This window comes from Euprymna scolopes, chromosome 7, assembly GCF_053919585.1.
Source record: "Euprymna scolopes isolate OS-2025 chromosome 7, ASM5391958v1, whole genome shotgun sequence".
In the NCBI taxonomy this organism is placed as follows: Eukaryota; Metazoa; Mollusca; class Cephalopoda; order Sepiida; family Sepiolidae; genus Euprymna; species Euprymna scolopes.
The window spans coordinates 146078103-146095905 of NC_136488.1; the positions used below are offsets into that span (position 1 = coordinate 146078103).

The 17803-nt window shown below is 30.7% G+C and overlaps 1 protein-coding gene across 3 annotated transcripts in view; it reads right to left on the reverse strand.

Moving 5' to 3' along the window:
- LOC145280030 (WD repeat-containing protein 13-like) overlaps positions 1–17803 on the reverse strand; it is a 443316-nt gene that overhangs the window by 203219 nt on the left and 222294 nt on the right. The window contains exon 6 of one of the 3 annotated variants that reach the window (XM_080131691.1): positions 15639–15650. The exons of the other annotated variants lie outside the window; for them this stretch is intronic. Within the exon in view, the coding sequence (XP_079987817.1) occupies positions 15639–15650 (12 nt within the window). The remainder of the gene's footprint in view (positions 1–15638; positions 15651–17803) is intronic. 3 annotated transcript variants of the gene reach the window in all.

Here is a 17803-nt window from a genome sequence, read left to right on the forward strand (position 1 = left end):
ATCCCTAGATGTAAGAAAGCGTTCTACTCCAATAGTTAGACTTTGGAATTCCCTCCTGAATTCCTGCTTCTGCAACTGTACTGACGTGTGCAGAATTTTAAATGTAATGTGAACAGACATCTTGCTGCTTAACTCCCTACATAGTATCCCTTCAACTTATATTCCTGATAGTAGCCCTCCTACATCAAAGTGGCACTGCGCCTTGCTTGGGGTGAAAATGTAGTAAAAAATAAATAAATAAAACGCTTATTGTCTGCAGAATATTGCTAGGGTGAGCCAGCTAATCCAATGAAGATGTTGTGCTGAATGGATGCGATAATTGACAGAGTGTAGTTCCTGGCAGAAGTCTAGACCAGTAAAACCCCTGAATGCCAGAGCAACTGGCATTTGTAGAGTGGCACCTGCCCCTCCTGGCATGTTTAGCCAATCAGGCGCCTCAAAATAGAACAATCCACCATCCCTGACTAATTGTAGGCTGATCCAATAGCAATCAGCATACCACTAATTGCTACTGAATAAATATGTTGAAATTAGTTAAATGGTCCATAATGGTGGAAAGGGAAGGTACGCGCATTCTTGATTCTACATTGTCATTATTATATAGAAGCATTATTATTCTTATTCTGCAATCTAATTTATACTTTTGTATATGGTTTATACAGATGCAGCCGACTCAATCATATTCAATTCTAATGTAAACAAATTCTTGTTGAGCCATCCTCTTAATCAAATTCTGCCCAATTTCAACTATTGTTACCAATCCTCAAGCGGTTGCTTCACTGTGCACTTGAGCTAACTCATTAATCCTTATCCTCAAGTGGCCTTTGGGCCTTGATAAGCTGTGATCCATTAGTACAGAATTATGGGAGTCACTTAAAAAAAAAAAAAGTGCTCATAAAAGTATTAAGAAATATTAAAGAGTGGTTGAATAAATTGAGTGAGCTGAACAAGCGAAATACACAAATAGTTGAGAGAGATGATTGATGTGTGCAGTTAATTATAAATTTTGGCTGATTAGAAACACTAAAACAAATTTAAAAAAAACATAACTCAATCTCGGAACTAAAGTGTATTTTAGCATGTTTTAGCCAAAGGTAGAAATTAAGAACATCTATTTTTTTTTGATAAAAACAAGTGAAGCATGCATGGTCCCCAGTGAGTGCACAGTGAACGAAGCATAAAAAAAATGACTAAGTTCAACATTTGCCCCCCCCCCCCCCCCATTTAACCCCAAAAGCCCCCAAGGGACATCAAATCGTGGTAAAAATGGGGGGGGGGGCAATGCTGAACTTAGTCACTTTTTTTTATGCCTCGTTCATTGTGCACTCACGGGGGGGGGGGAACCATGCATACTTCACTTTTTTCCAAGACACTGAGCTTTTTCTCATGTTCTGCCAGTATAATTCGCGTTCCATTCCCATATATAGTTATAGGAACTAATCAATACATTGTAAAGTCTTAACTTCAAAGCTTTTGATATATCTTTCCTGCCCTTTCTTTTAGTCCTCCAAATGAAGAAATTGACATTGCTTTTCTGTTAATGTCATATGAGGATTTTGTAACCATTAAGCAAGTCTCAGTTCATCTTTCAAGCGTTTTGTTGTCTATTGAAATATTATAACAAGAGGAAATTATTTTACATTTTCATAGGTTCACCTTCCTTCCCCATTTCTCAAAAGAAGGCTCGGAAGTAGAGAGCTTCTACTTATTAATTAAATTATTAATTAATAATTTATGAATTTAAAAAAAAAAAATACATATTAAATATAAAGGTTGGAGACTCTATATAAAAGTGCAATTATTTTAAACCACCAAAAACAAAACAGATGAAAGATTCTAAAGACATAAAAAGGTGGTGCTGTCAAGAATTGCTAACCAATCATGAATGTGATTAAATAAAAAGACTCAACAAAAAGTCATCCCAATTTTTACTTATTTATCAGTAATCAAATATTTTATTTAATTACTTTTCGATCAGAAAGTTTATACAACATGAATTGGAATACATGGAAGATAGTGCCAAATCTGCTGCAAAAAAGGTGGGTTCCCTATACTAGGCTAGAAAACTAGTATCTTACAAAGACACCATTTGCCGATGTATGGAGTATTATTGCACCGTCTGAGCTGACGCGCCAACTACTTATCTCTTCCCCTAGGAAGAGGGGTGGGTGCAAAAAGAGTCTCTAACCTAACCATCTATTAAGCTCCAATCCCTGTTCCATCTCCACAATGTTTGCGTTCCTATGCTTGTTTCACTAGTACTTCAACGGAATATGCTCCAACAAACTTACTTTATTTGAACCCCTCTCCCAAACAAACCTGACTAACAGCAAAATCCCACCCCTTCACCGCAGAGATCCCAGATGACAGAAAGCTTTCTACTTTAATGGCTTCTTCTTGCCTTTGAAATTCTATCCCTTTTTTGTTTTCCAAATCGTACTAACATGCACAAATTTAAATGTAATGCGAACAACTTTCCATGTTTATAGCTTTTGCTTTGTTTTGTTTTTTGTTTTTTTTTCTCCCTTACTTGTCTTTGGAATTCCCTCTCTGCTCCCTTTTCTTTTACAGTATCAACATACAGAAATTTAAACATGATGTGAACAAATATCTTACTGCACAACTCCTTACTTAGGATGCCCCTCTCCATAAATCTGATCCCTAAACACAGTAGGAAATAAGATTGCAATATGCCTTGTTTGGAATGAATCCTCTCATTTCGTCCTCACATTCCATGAACGGTGTTTCTGACAAAGGGGAAAGAATTGCCATTTTCTGGATTGGATTCTGTGCATATTACATTATCATTAGCTAGTTTTTGATCTTGGACTTGTACCTTTTTTTTTTAGTTCCTTATATCAAGTGGTTTTATGCCTTGTATGGATCGAATTCCATAAAACAACAAAAATAAAAAATTTAATAAATAAAAATTAGTATATTTTCAACAAATTAAAAAAAAAAATTGTGCCTGATTATTGTAAACTCTGACATTTCTTCTTCATTGTTGATTAGTGTGCATTTTTTTTTCCATGTTAGATATAGGTCACATATTAGCAACGTTGGTACAAAGTGATTGTTTTCATGAAATCATTTTTCGATGTTAAAGAATTTAAATTCTTTAAAAGATCAAGCTAGTAAAAAAAAAAAGAAAGAAAACAAAAGAAAAAAGAAAACAAAAAAAAGAAAACAAAAGAAAAACAAACAAAAAGAAACTTACGGTTCTCAAAATAGAGTTCATGAAATTTTTTCTCAAGAGAAACAAAATATTTATGCATAGCTAAACAAAGGAGATGCGGATGAGATTTGTTTAACAGTGAGAAATGGGTTTGGCATAAATCGGCAATAAGTTCTAAAAGTATATAAAACATATTCAATACTAGAAACATTAAATTAAACCATTATATTGTGTGCTGTATGTTGCCTTTACTTTGAACGGGTAGAGGGTTTGGCTGTTTTAATTATATGGGAGCATCTGGGAACTTATCCAGTTTTATTGAGAATTGTATAATGACAAGAAGTAATAAATAAATAAATATGACTAATAATAATGTGTGTGTATTTGGAGACTTGTTTCTGTCACAATTCAGGATAATAATTCAATTTTAGATTCATTAAAAAAGAGAAAAAAAAAAAAACTCAGGGGTAATAAACACTACTGTTTCATATTATTTGAATTCTTCAAACTACTCGTTTATCTTGAGTGTTATTTGCACAACATTTCAGCCAATGTAACCTTCGACCTTCTTCAGTTGTATCTTTCTGAACTTTGGAACTGCACACAATTTTGAATAGAACAGTTTATTTAATCCACAGGGATAGCATGCTCTCTTTGCGTCAACTATGACCAGATAGAAATCTCAAGTCATTCGTAATTGTATTCTTAGCATCTGATAGGAATGAGAGCATGTTACCCCCGTGGGTTAAATTAAAATTTCCCTTTGAAATTCCGTGCAGATTTGGATTCTTCAAACTACTGTTCTTATCTTCGCACAACATTTCAGCCAATGTAACCTCTGATGTTTTTCATGTGTATCTTGTGGAACTTTCCGATGCCTTTGTCTACTTCTTATTCAAGAACTTTAAAACTTCAATAAAATTTGGTCTTTCAGAGAATATTTTACATCTCTGTAAAATTGCTGATATATTGTTATAATCATAGGATGTATAATAATTGCATTGATATAAAAAAAAAAACTAATCAGATCCAATATAATCGTTTAGATATCAAGAAACTTATCAGATCCAAAATTATAAAAAGATCAACTGAGGTTTTATTATATTATTTAGATTATTCAGACTACTGTTCTCATCCTGAATATTATTTCCACAACGTTTCGACCGATGTAAGCTCCGACCTTCTTCAGGTTTAGCTTGTAAAATTTGAGAACATTTCTGTCAAACTCGGGACTATGCACAGAATTTCGAAAGGAACCCTTTATTTAATCCACAGCTTTTTCTTTGAAGGAGTAGAGGGCTTATTTGTTTTGACTGTATGGGAGCATCTGGGAACTGTTTTTCAGTTTTATTGAGAATTGTACAATGACAAGAAGTAATATATAAAAAAATAAATATGACCAATAATAATATATGTTTGTATTTGAGGATGTGTTTCTGCCATGATTCAGGATAATAATTCAATTTTAGATTCATTAAAAAAGAGAAAAGTTCAGGGGTAATAAGTACTACTGCTTCATTATTTGGATTCTTCAAACTACTCATTCATCTTGAGTGTTATTTGCACAACATTTCAGCCAATGTAACCTTCGACCTTCTTCAGTTGTATCTTGCTGAACTTTGGAACTGTACAGAATTTTACATGGAATAGTTTATTTAATCCACGGAGTTAGAATGCCCTCTTTGCGTCAGCTATGACCAGATAGAAGTCTTAAATCATTCTTAATATCTGACAGAATGAGAGCATGCTACCCTAGGGGATAAAATAAAGGGTTCTGTTTGAAATTTTGTGAAAATTTTCAAGTTCAACAAGATACATCTGATAAAGGTCGGAGATTACATTAACTGAAAAATTGTGAAAATAACACTCAAGATGAGGATAGTAGTTCTAATAATACAAATTACCAATTCTCATCTCAAAAATCCAGAAAGTATTGCTGTGTAGAGTGTTTTTGTTTTAATAATTGAAAAGAACATTGAAGTTGAATTATTTGTTTATGAAATAATTAATCGAAGACCAGAAAAATGATTGTTAATCAATTTTAAAATCAAGATAAAATTAAGAACATAAGAATAACCTCAAATAATTATTTAAATTTAGACTAAGAAGTGGGAAAATAAGTTGAAGACTGTGTTGCTTCATAATGGCCATAGCTGTACAATAACCTTATTTAATGATCAGAGTTACATGATTTTATTATATAAAGCTTATTTTTTTATATACTGTTTGTAGACCTAATTTCTGTAAATTGAGAAAATCAGTAAATACAGAAAAAAAAAAAAAATCAAAGCAGACCTCAAAAATCTGAATAATATTGTAATTTGAAATGCTCAAGTTAATTTTTGGACAAAATCAGAATTACAAATCTCAGGTGAGATTTGAACTCTAACCGTTTTAGTAAGCTAACCGATTGACCCATTGCAACAGGTGAAACACTATGATGCTATCTATATAAATTAAACAGTAGATGTATGCATGTCTGTCTGTAAACATTTAACCGATAAACTCTTAAACTATTGGTCACATAACACTGAAATTAACAGGAAATAGTAATCATACACCAAAAATGGTTTATAATAACTAGGGCTAGGACAACAGCATAATCTTTTCATTGACAGATTGGCCCATTGCAACAGGTAAAAAAAACTATGATGCTATCAATATAAATTAAACAGTATGTATTTGTGTGTCTGTCTGTAAATATTTAATCGGTAAACTCTTAAAGTACTGGTCACATAACACTAAAATTAACAGGAAATATTAATCATACACCAAGGATGTTTTATAACGAGTAAAATCTTTGTATGTGTTATTCATCCGTCCAAACAAATATATATTGGTAAGTTGAGCTGTTCATTTCAACTTGGCGACATATTTTTACTTCTTTACATGCACAAATTAACTTGATTTTTTTTTTAAAATCATTTAATATTAAATCCTTTTTACCTATCTCTTGATAGTCACATCAGTAGGGGATACTGAATGTTTTGGTTTCAATTCTAGCTGATGGCACCAAAGTCATTTTTTTTTTATTAACTTTTGAAATCACTACTATATATTTGGTACAATATAATATTCAATGGAGAATTGGCTCTGTAATAATATGAAATCTACATTAATTAAAATATTATTTAAGTGTATTTTACGACCTAGCAAGCCCCCTTCTTCCCCCCCCCTCGCTAGTTAAAACTACCTATTTTTTTTTTCCTTTCTCTCCTAGAGTCAAAATTGATTAGCCAAAGGCAATACAAGAAAGGAGAAAAATACAGAATGGTCTTTTTAAATCTATTATGAAATTTGTATGCAGTGATTTGAGTAGATTTAGGATTGTGCTCTTCCCTCTATGATATTAGTAATCACAACTGTTAATCGAAGTAAATAAGAAATTCAATGAAATAAAAATCAAATTTTTGTTTTAAACAACACAAACCAATATTTGCTTTATTACGAAACAAACACCTTTTTTCTTTTTGGGGAACTAGTTAAAAAAATGGTATCAATCACAAAATTATGGAGGGAGGGGAGGGATTGACATTACTTTATATATAAGATGATGTACATAAAATTGCAAAATTTCATCTTATCTCAAAAAAGTTCTATTTCTGTTAAGCTTTAAATGAACATTTGTCAATCACTTTATAAGTGATTCATAGGAAAAAAACATTTTCTTTGTTGGTTTTGTTTTTTTGTTTTTTTTTTGGGGGGGGGGGGTAAGTTTTTTTATCATGTTTACATGTCAGGTGACTAGGGGAGAAGGAGAAGACAGCACATATGCAAGTTAAGTTTTTACTTGTCACAGCAGCCAAAGGAAAATCCGGTTTGTAAATAACAAATAAACTTTTATTTTATTTTTTTTTTTTACCAATATTTTTATCAAGTCCATGTAAAAATTGGAGTGAATTCGTTGAAAAAGCTATGATATAAAAAAATCGATGATTCTGTGAAACACTGAGATTAAACAACACTTACATTGTATAAAATAATCATGGAAACACATTTTCATAATATTTGTGCTTTCATTATTTTATATTTTCTCTTAAGTGTCTATGATGATAATTTTATTAGAAATTGGTGGAACCAATACTGGCATTGCCCTGGAAAAAAAAAGTGAATAACACAAAAAGAAACTCCTCCTCCCTGCACTGAATCTTATACTGCTAATTTTATTTTATAATTTCACCAAGTAGCAAGTTTGAACTTTATAAAAAAAAAAAATAAAAAAAAAGTAAAACTTTTTTTTTTTTTTTGTAAAAGCACATCTGTGGTCATTGGCAATTCTATGAGATATAAACAATTCTAAATAATTTATGTCACAGAAATAAGATGCCCCCCCCCCGACAAAACACTGTATTAAAAAAAAAACTGTTTAAAAAATAGAAACACTAAAAAATTACATATATTTAATTTAAAATAATAAAATTAAGAAAGCATACCCAAGAATTTTATTGATAAACTGTTTTTATTGTAGTCAACTAGCTTGATGGCTAATTAGTTTTGTTTTTGCCCATTTTAAATAATTCGTCCTTAAAGTGAAATTTCACCCACCCCCACCACCACCACCAAAAAAAAAAAGCAAAAAAAAAATGTATTAATTTAAATATTGGTAGTCGTGTTTTTAAAGATAATAAAAAAAAATGAAAACAACATAGAAAAATAAAAAATAATAGTAATTCGTCAAAAGAAAAAGAAACCATTTTTGATTTGTTTTGTAATTCATAGAATGAAATTAATACAAAATAAAATGGTTTTTATTTTTATTTTCATACAAAACAAAAGTTAAAGGAAAAAAGAAAATATATAGTTAAACCAGGACATAGCAGTATACCCGTTTGCATGCATGCACAAAAACTAGAAGCAACTTCCTTTTTCAAATAAATATTGTGAATGCACTTTGTTTGATTTTTTTTTGAAGTCATATATTTTTGAAGGAAGCTGAAAAATGAAACCAAATTATGAAAACAAAACGAATGATCTTCAAACAGAAAATGAGAATATAGGAATACAAAGAATTAGTATCTCAGTTTTTTTTTGTTTTTGTTTCTTAACTGGTAACATACACATGTAACACAAAGCCATGTCATAGGAAAAGTGTTAATGCTAGTATTATGTTATATTGAATATTATTTGTAATAAGTAATGGAAATAATGTAATTCATGCATTATTATTAATGATAAAATGAAATATCAATTTAAATGAAATAAAACATGTGAATAACTACATACTTAGAGATTCTATTTTGGCAGCCATTTGCAAAAATGCATATTTATAAGAAATGAAATGATTATCATTGGTTACCATGTTTTTCAAATGCTACTGAAAGAATTATTGGGCTAGATAAAGTATGTAATCGATGAAATAGACTGGAATTTCTTTTTATTATGTGAATAATACAGTAACATATTGGTCAGACAAAATCAAATATCATTTTGGCAGATGCAATGGTGTTTAGATTTGATGGCGATAATCAAACACAATAACTTTATATGCTAGATATTTATTCATATAGATTAAATTTGCATGGACTTTTTAAAAAATTGCTATTTTCAATCTTGTAAGTAACATTAACGTAATTTTTCCCCCTAATTTTAGACATTTTTAACTGGTTTAACTTAAGTTAAATATATAATCTGTATTTTCCTTCAGTCGTTGACTAAGTACAAAAAAAAAATTTTATTGATAAAAACATTATTTTTAATCGTTTTTTAAAGTGTTATTTATAATGAAAATTGAGTTCAACAGGAATCAATTGTAAATGACATTACATTCCTTTTTACTAGGATTTTTTTTTTTTCCTGTGGCAAAGTCTTTGCAGTGAGCATACACATAACATCATTAATATTCACATTATTTGTATTATTCGGACTACAATTCTCATCACAGTAATTATTTTCACAATATCTCTGCTGAAGTAACACAGATTCTTCGGATACATTTTTCGTGAATGTTTATTCGTTTGTATATCATAAGGATTCCCGAGTTTGAAAATATGCATGTGAAAAGGTTACATCAGATGAGAATAGAAGTATGGGTAATACAAATAATCGATCATCTCAAAAGTTCAAAAACCTTATTCATATTGTTTATCTAAGAAAATACTATTAACACCAAAACAAGATTGATGGAATCATATGTTGATTTGAAACGTACAAAAAAGAAATCGCCATTTTGAGAAAGTCGATGAAATTAGTTGAAAAATTCAAAAGAATAGAAAAACATTTAAATGCAGACATTTTTTTAAATAATCTTTGTAAAATACATAATATTCATGAAGACATTTATTAAGCTATATATATATATATATATATATATATATATACATATATACACACACACACACACACAGATACATTAACATACATATGTTCACACAGTGCCAAAAAAAATGTGTGCAATTATAAACAGCGACTGGAAGCTGTTGAACGCAAAAAAAGGTTATGCAACCAAATATTAAATCAATGTATCCAATGCTTTTGCATTTATAATTTATATTTTTCCTTAAATATAAACTTTCTAAACTTTGATTTTGTAATTACTACCCCAACTATAAGTTAGGATAGCAATAGGAATATACTAACAAGAACTTGAACCCTAATTAGAGTTATGAAGAAACATGTAATGTATCCAATACTTTTATGTAGCACTGTATATATATACATATGCATACATTAGTAAATTTGGGCAGCATTTTTTCTCTTATGCGTATTTCATTGCACAGCAGGGATAATTCCTGTCTGTTTCTCTTGTGAGCTATCTTCTCCATTTGGCGGACTAATGTTCGAATGTTCTGTTCGAGTGTAAAAAAAAAAATTCTCCATAGTTTTCGACTTCTAGGAGTCATCTTCAGGCGAGTGATGAATCAAAAAAATTGCGTTTAGTGAGTTCATTGAAAAAGTCAATTAAAATCATTCAAAAGCACTTAAGCATATAATCTCCCTCATATTTTAATTAACTTTTCAATAAATTCAATAAACTTAATTTTTTAATGCATTACTCACCTGAAGACGACTCCTGGAAGTCGAAAATGTTCCTGACTACAGAGAATTTCTCTTTACACTCGAGCATAATGTTTGAACATTGGCCTGCCAAGTGAAAAAAATGGATTGCAAGAAAAACAAAAATAAATTATCCATGCTGTTCAATGAAACATGCACATATATAGGAAATTATGAAAATATATATGGCAAGTAAGCTACACAGAATATTCCAGGTTTCATTCTCGTGAGAATTTGCCAGGCATATTCTCTGTAGGTTAATTGCTATATATATTTTCATAACTTACTACCGAGCTCAACCTATGTATTGAGCACTATTGAAGTAAATACTGAAAATTTACGCATGAAATCATATTTTCATATATTAATTTATGTGATTAAATGAAGTAGTCATATATATATATATATATATATATATATATATAATAAATATTTATGAAGGAAATTTATGAAACACAAAAATATATATACATAGAGCAAAGGAATTCAACTAAATGAGATTAGATGGCAGGTTAAATTTTAAGACCATTGAAAAGAAAAATAGGACATTAAAAGCAAAGGATTTAGATTAGTAAGACTTATTAAAATAGAGACAAGCAATTTTTCTGATGCTTTTTTTTTTTTTTTTAATGGCCTTAGAAAAAATTCAAATTAATAATTAATGATTAAGTTTAAGATTTATTTCAAACATATTAACATATCAGGAATAATAAAAAAAAAGGCAAAATGATATTACATCTGTATCTGTTAAATCATGTTAAACATTTGAATCTACAAAAAATATTTTTCTACTTTTCTATTGCTGTAAAAATCAAAATAAAAAAGACAAAACGTTTCATTGAAATTCTAAATTAAAATTCAATGATTTTCACTTGTATTATTCTCAAGCAAAAAAGATTGAAAATAGTGAAAAAAAATAAAAACAAGTTTTAGTACATGTAACACTACTTACATATACTAAAACATGAATGATTGAAAAGGCACATTTTTAAACCTGAGATTTCAAGAATTCCATCTATAAAAAACGTTTCACCCATCTTAAAAGATATTAAAAACTTAAAACTACAGATGCACATAAATGCAACATTTTTTTTTTTTTTTTTTTTTTTTGGTGAAGAAAATCTGATCAATGGTAACGTATCTTTTGTTTCATTAAAAAAGGAACTTAAATTGTTTAAATTTTTTAACTAAATATATTATCGTAAGCAAATTTACTATTATTATGAAATGCTAGTGTTATTGTCTGATTCAGATACTTTTGAGTTGTGCTTCCATAGATTTTTTTTAATTGTCAACCACCTGTTAGGTATTAAAATAAATCAAAAATAATTTTTGAGATAAGAGCTGCCATTTTTTTTTTTTTTAATAAAATGTTTTAATACTACAGCCATTCTTTTTAAATATTTTTTTAATCCCATTTTCTTCAATTTCAGATCGTTTTAATTTTTTTATCTATTTATTCCATATCCCTTATTTACTGTTTATATCTCCTCTCCTTTCTCCACTTTCTCTATCTTCCCTTTTTTTTTCTTCTTTTGTTATTGACTCTTCTTTAATGATCCTAATTATTTCATAGTGGCCGATATTTTTTTTTTTTTTTTAATATTATCTACATTATATATATACTACCCTTCGAATTTACCCTTATGTTGCACCTACTTTTAATAACTATTTACCATTTTATTCTTTCCCTTCATTCTCATTTAATATCTAAATGTCATTAAACCAGTTTTTTCTATATTTGCATTTTGGCCCTTCTCCTCTTATGATGAGAAGCATTTAGCTTTGAAATGCCATGGCCTAAATAGTTTTTTCTCTTAAATTTCCCCTTAACTTTTCGTTATTGCTCCGATCATACAGGGTGGAAAAATAAAATCATCATCATAGAAAAGACAACATGATTTCATTTCCGTTTGTTGCAGACCATCTACTAGTTAGCCAGTTGTGTATAAATCCCAAGGGCGATAGGAGCCTTCTATCATGTCTGAAAGTGACACAATGTTCAACAGGCGTTAAACTCCTGCTCTCTACTGATCCAAGTTATGAAAATAGGACCATTGCCAACATCCTTAAAATGTATCGCTGGATTGCCACGAATAACAGGGACTTTGGTGTGGTTTCAAGAGAGAGCCATATCATGCTACCTCACATCTTCAAAGTCGGTTTGAAAATCAACACCAAAGAGTACCTAAATGTGCTGAAGAGTGTGGTGATCTCTTAGTGCAATCAGGTGGCCACTGGCAACCTGGGTGTGGCAGCAAGACTCGGTGATGACCCACAAGTCCAAAGAGACCCCGGCTTGGCTTCAGAAGGAGTGCTACGACTTTGTACCCTTTTCTCACTGGCCCCTCTCCTCCTCTGACCTGAACCTGCTAGATTACTTCATTTGGTTATACATCAAAAACATCACCAACATGATATTCCCACAACACCAAAGCTGGTCTGATCGCCGTCAGCCACCGAGTATTCGCCAGCACTCCCAGTTCCTGACTCATATCGAGATGGTGATTGAGGTTGAAGGCGGCTAGATTGAATAGTGTCAGCTCTACCACATAATTAAGTTACCAGAATTTATTTTTTCAATAAAAGTTTAAAAATAAAGCTGTTGTGTTGTTTTCTTTAGGGTGACACTTTTATCGTTCCACCCTGTATAATAAAGTTATATATAACTTTTATTTTTCATCTTTCATTTAATATTAATTTACTTAATATTCCTATTTAGAGCAGATCACAATAGAAGAAATGCAAACTCTATTTAAAACTTAAATATCTCATTTTAAGCAAAAAAAAAAATAAATAAATAAAAAATAAAAAAAATTTTTTTTTTAAATCCATAGAAATTTTTCCTAATAATATGAAAAGAACATTTTTTTTTTCAAAAATAATTTTGGAGATAAAGTTGCTACTTTTTTTTTTTAATAAAATGTTTTAGTACTAAAATCATTCTTTAACATTTTTCTCATCCAACTTTCTTCAGTTTCAGATCGTTTTATTTTTTTTTATCTATTTTTGTATTTCCATATCCCCTATTTACTATTTCTATCTCCTCCTCTCCTTTCCCCACTTTTTCTATCTTCCCTATTTTTCCCTTTCTTCTTTTATTATTGGCTCTTCTTTTCTTTAATGATCCCAAGTATTTCATAATGGCCTATATATATATATATATTTTTTAATATTACCCACATATATACTACCCTTCCGATTTACCCTTATTTGTTGTAGCTACTTTTAATTACTTGGCATTATCTGTTCTTCAGATGCTGCACTTCCATTTCTTGTTCTCTTTCGGTGGAAGAGCAGTCCTTCACGACTGAGACAATTTTTTATTTTTGTACCTTCTCTCCACGTTAAAAAAACGACCCTGGTGTCTAACTCTGTCTCGTGAGGAGGCATTGTAAATAGGTACTTTTAATTGCTATTTACCATTTTATGCATACGCGCATCCATGAAATGACGTCACCGGTAGTGGTGGTGGGGGGGAGGGTTATAAAAAGAGAGTGAGAACGATCAAGTTAAAGAAATGGATAACGTTCACAATCACGTGCGAGGCATGAATGATACTCGAGAAAACGATCACTTAAGAGAGTGCTGGGGGCCTGCAAAAGATTTTTACCAGCACTTGTAATCCTCATAAAATAGTTCTTACTGTTGCTAAAATGTAATTTCATAAAGAGAAGTGGGTTTCATCATTAAACCACGTGTAGAGAGTAATAACTTCATTAATATTAATGAGTATTTCACCATGTTGTGGTATCCACCTTATAGATAATAATGAACTCTTTCACTTACTATAAAAAAAACAGGAGAATATGTCTCTCAGCGATATGTACAACAAGCCATGCACACTTGATAGTCAGATTGACGTATAACAAAACTCTTTAGCTGTTGTACTTTCCTTTTCCATACAATATATTATGTTTCCATTGAGTACTGAGTAGTGTTTTTCTTCTGGTCACTTATGGAGTATTTAGTCCTTTTCCACTGCAAGAATTGTGACACCAGGGTCGGAAAGTGAGATTTAAAAAGTCAATGCTCCAGAGAAGGAGCCCTCTGACTCTGCAAAATATGCCTGTACAGCACTGTCGGCATTCCTGGCAGGATCAGCAATAAACTAACTCCTTCTCAAAGAGAGGAAGTAAAGACTGGAAGGATAGACCTCCTAGAACTGCACAGAACAAACATTACACTGCCATTAATAGATACCAGGTCATTACATGAATAGTCTAATCTCTATTAATTTTGAAGCTAAGGATAAAATAAAATGGGACCACAACACATCTCCATGATAATTTTGAAACATTATTTTATTTTAAATCAACCCTGAATGTTACAGAACAATACCATAGATAACGAAGTTATTAACCTACAAATGGGTCACGTCTATACTAAGACATCCTATATATATATATATATATATATATATATATATATACATACACACACACACTATATTTTCATTCTTTTCTTATAGCAAAAAGCTGAGAGTGAAGAAATATTAGTTTTGCATTTTAGTTTTATGAAGCTTCACTCCAGACAAGGCATGAAGCCACTTGATGTGAGGAACTGAAAAAAAGTGAAAAAACTAACCAACAAAAAGTATTAGATAGATAGATTCTGACCCAGAAAACAGCAATTCTTCCCTCCTTTGTCAGAAACAATGCTCAGGGAATGTGAGGACTAAAGGACAAAATAAGGAAAACAGTAGTCTTGTACTCTCTCGCTATATATATATATATATATATATATATATATATATATATTTGTGAGAGAGAACTCCAGCAATGTACTTGATTATTAAGAAACTTAATTAAAGAGCATAATATTTATTTATATTTGTGTCATAGAAGATTAGAAAAACATCAGTATCTTCGATTTAAAATCCAACACAAAATGAGACTAGTTTCTGATCGCCTATGCTCAGAGGAAACAGATATAAACAGAGGCTGAAGAAAGTCCGACATAGGAAACTGGAAACCAGACCCATATTCATGTTGAATTTGAAACCGACAGTACCAACGTTTTTCTGATCTTCTGTAACACAAATATAAATAAACAGGTAAATATATATTTATCCATTTAACACTTATTATTGGTTAGTTCTTGATTTGTTTTTACATTAAGTGGCTTCATGCCTTGCCTAGAACGATTTCCATAAAAAAAAAGAAGGTGTTCTAAGATTAGCTTTACAAATTGCAACTAGAAACATGAAGACAGCATATTATTAAACATTAAATACATGTTAAATCGGAAAATTTTTACTCCAAAGCATCTTGACCATAATATCGAAATTACTTTAAACTTTTCAGGATCAATATCTATGTGTTTGCATGTGCGCAAAAGACAGGGTAGTATTAAAGTAAGATGTTAAATAATTTAGAAATAATAACAAGGTTAATTTTTTTTTTTTTTTTTTTTCAGTTAATTATTCAGAGTTGGTTAATAGCTGGTCAAATTAAAATGACATAATTACCTTCTTGAAGTACTGATGAAGTAGTTTCATGGAAAAGAATCATCATGAATAACTTTAGACATCAAAAGTCATTAAAAGACAATCGCTGTCTCAATCAAACTTTCCATACAAATAGCTCAGACAACTAGCAATAAGGTTTTATAAAAATGTGTGGAGAATGAAGTTATAATGATCATTAGTTATTTGAAACTAGATCCTACAGTTATACAATGCGACTTAAATATGCATCTTCGATTGACCGAAAACTGCATTCTTAGACATTGTGCAAAGAATTACATTACACACTTATAGTAGAATAAGATGGGTTGTTTTGTGCTGGAATCAATTATATAATTTTTAATGATTTTAGCCTTCTCAGAATTATATACATGTGTGTGTGTGTGTGTGTGTGTGTGTGTGTGTGTGTGTGTGTGTGTGTGTGTGTGTGTGTTGGGACGATTAATTAGAATCAGAATTCATATCAGAAAAATTGGAACTTTTCGAGATATCGGAATTGGACAAATTTGAGTCTATTTTCCGATGTCAAAAAAACGATTCTTATAATTAGCTTCTTTTTTTTTTTATTTGATTTTGTTTAAAGCAATATCTTCTATTGCCGATAGTAATGATAAAATAATGAAAATCTATTGGTTTTTAAACTAATAATAAAACTAAAATCAACAGATCATCCTCACAAGTGTATCTCTACGTTTGAAAAAATATCTGCACATTTAACATGCATTTTTATGGTAATCGTGAAAAATAACTTTATAGTTAAATATTTTGGGACTTATAAAAAATTGGAATCGGGGAAAATGATGGAGTCATCCCATCACTAATACATAAAATTATAAAAATATGCTTACAGCAAGTAAGCTACACAGAATAGAAATCACAAAAGCAATCAATGATGAATGCCATATCTTTCATGGACGTGAATCAGTGATCCGAGTGAAGTCAAGGAGAATTTTCCTCGACCATATTAAACCTCCTAACAACATCCCAAGAAGAGACCAAACTACAGCTGTGGACTAGACGGCAAGAAGGTCCCCCCCCCCACCCCATCTTACAAACATAGAATCTCTGCTTCTTTCCAGTTTAGAAGCACCTTAGCCCTAGTGAAAAATAATCATCTGAGAACAGGGGTGATTGAAAGTTGCTATGACCAAATGGGGCTACAAAACTGACCCAATCATCTGTGAATGTCTGCCCTCTTCTGCCCAATCAGTGCAGCTTGAAAATTTTTTTGCCTACTCGAGAAACAATATGCTTAAAAGATGCACAAAAACGTTTGTTTCATTTCCAAACTAAAATTACCAGATTAATTGCTCTATTTTGGCAAAAACATATGCATATTACAGGATTTTGACTTTTTTTTTTTTTTTTTTTTTTTTTTAGAGGCAGCAAACTTTAAATTGACAACTTTATTGTCTTGAATTGCAGATTTGGCAACTATCGGTTGTAAATGCCAATAATTAATCTTTGGAATGAACCACATGTTATTTGTATGATAAAAATAGCTTGTATAATAAAAGTATTTTTTCTGTGATTTATTTTAAAGTTCACCGTCTCCCCCCCCCCCCCAAAAAAAAAAAATCTCCTCTATATTTGTTTTAGAAAAAAAAATGAAACTTTATTCACTCATTTTTTGGATCTTGTTAAGGCAATTTGCTTTTTCCATGGATGATACATTTGAAGACGAAATACTAGAAAAGTTATCCCCCACCCCATACAGAAATTTATTAAGCTACAAATGGATTACTTTAATAATTCCATTGATTTTTCACATAAATAATGTGATCGACAAAAACACTGTGGCATTGTTCATGTGAATCTGATGTATTTTAAAAGTTGTTCTCCAAGAAATTCTCAAAGACTATTCTTCCTTTTAGTGTGTGTGCCTTTCAGGATTCCCTATTGCCATGCAGCAACAAATTCCTTTTCAAGATCACATAAGACTTGCACTATGTGATGATTTCGGATGAAACTATCACAACTAAATGTTTCAAAGTTGACAATTTGATCATTCATATTTTGATTTTGTTAAATTTCACTTTAAAATATTTATTTGCACAAAATATAAAAATACATAATGAACAAATTAGGCCATTCAAAAGTGTGGGTATAATGGTGTCGTTGGTCATCCTTGATCTCAAATAATTAAGAGTGTCTATCCTACTCTTAAC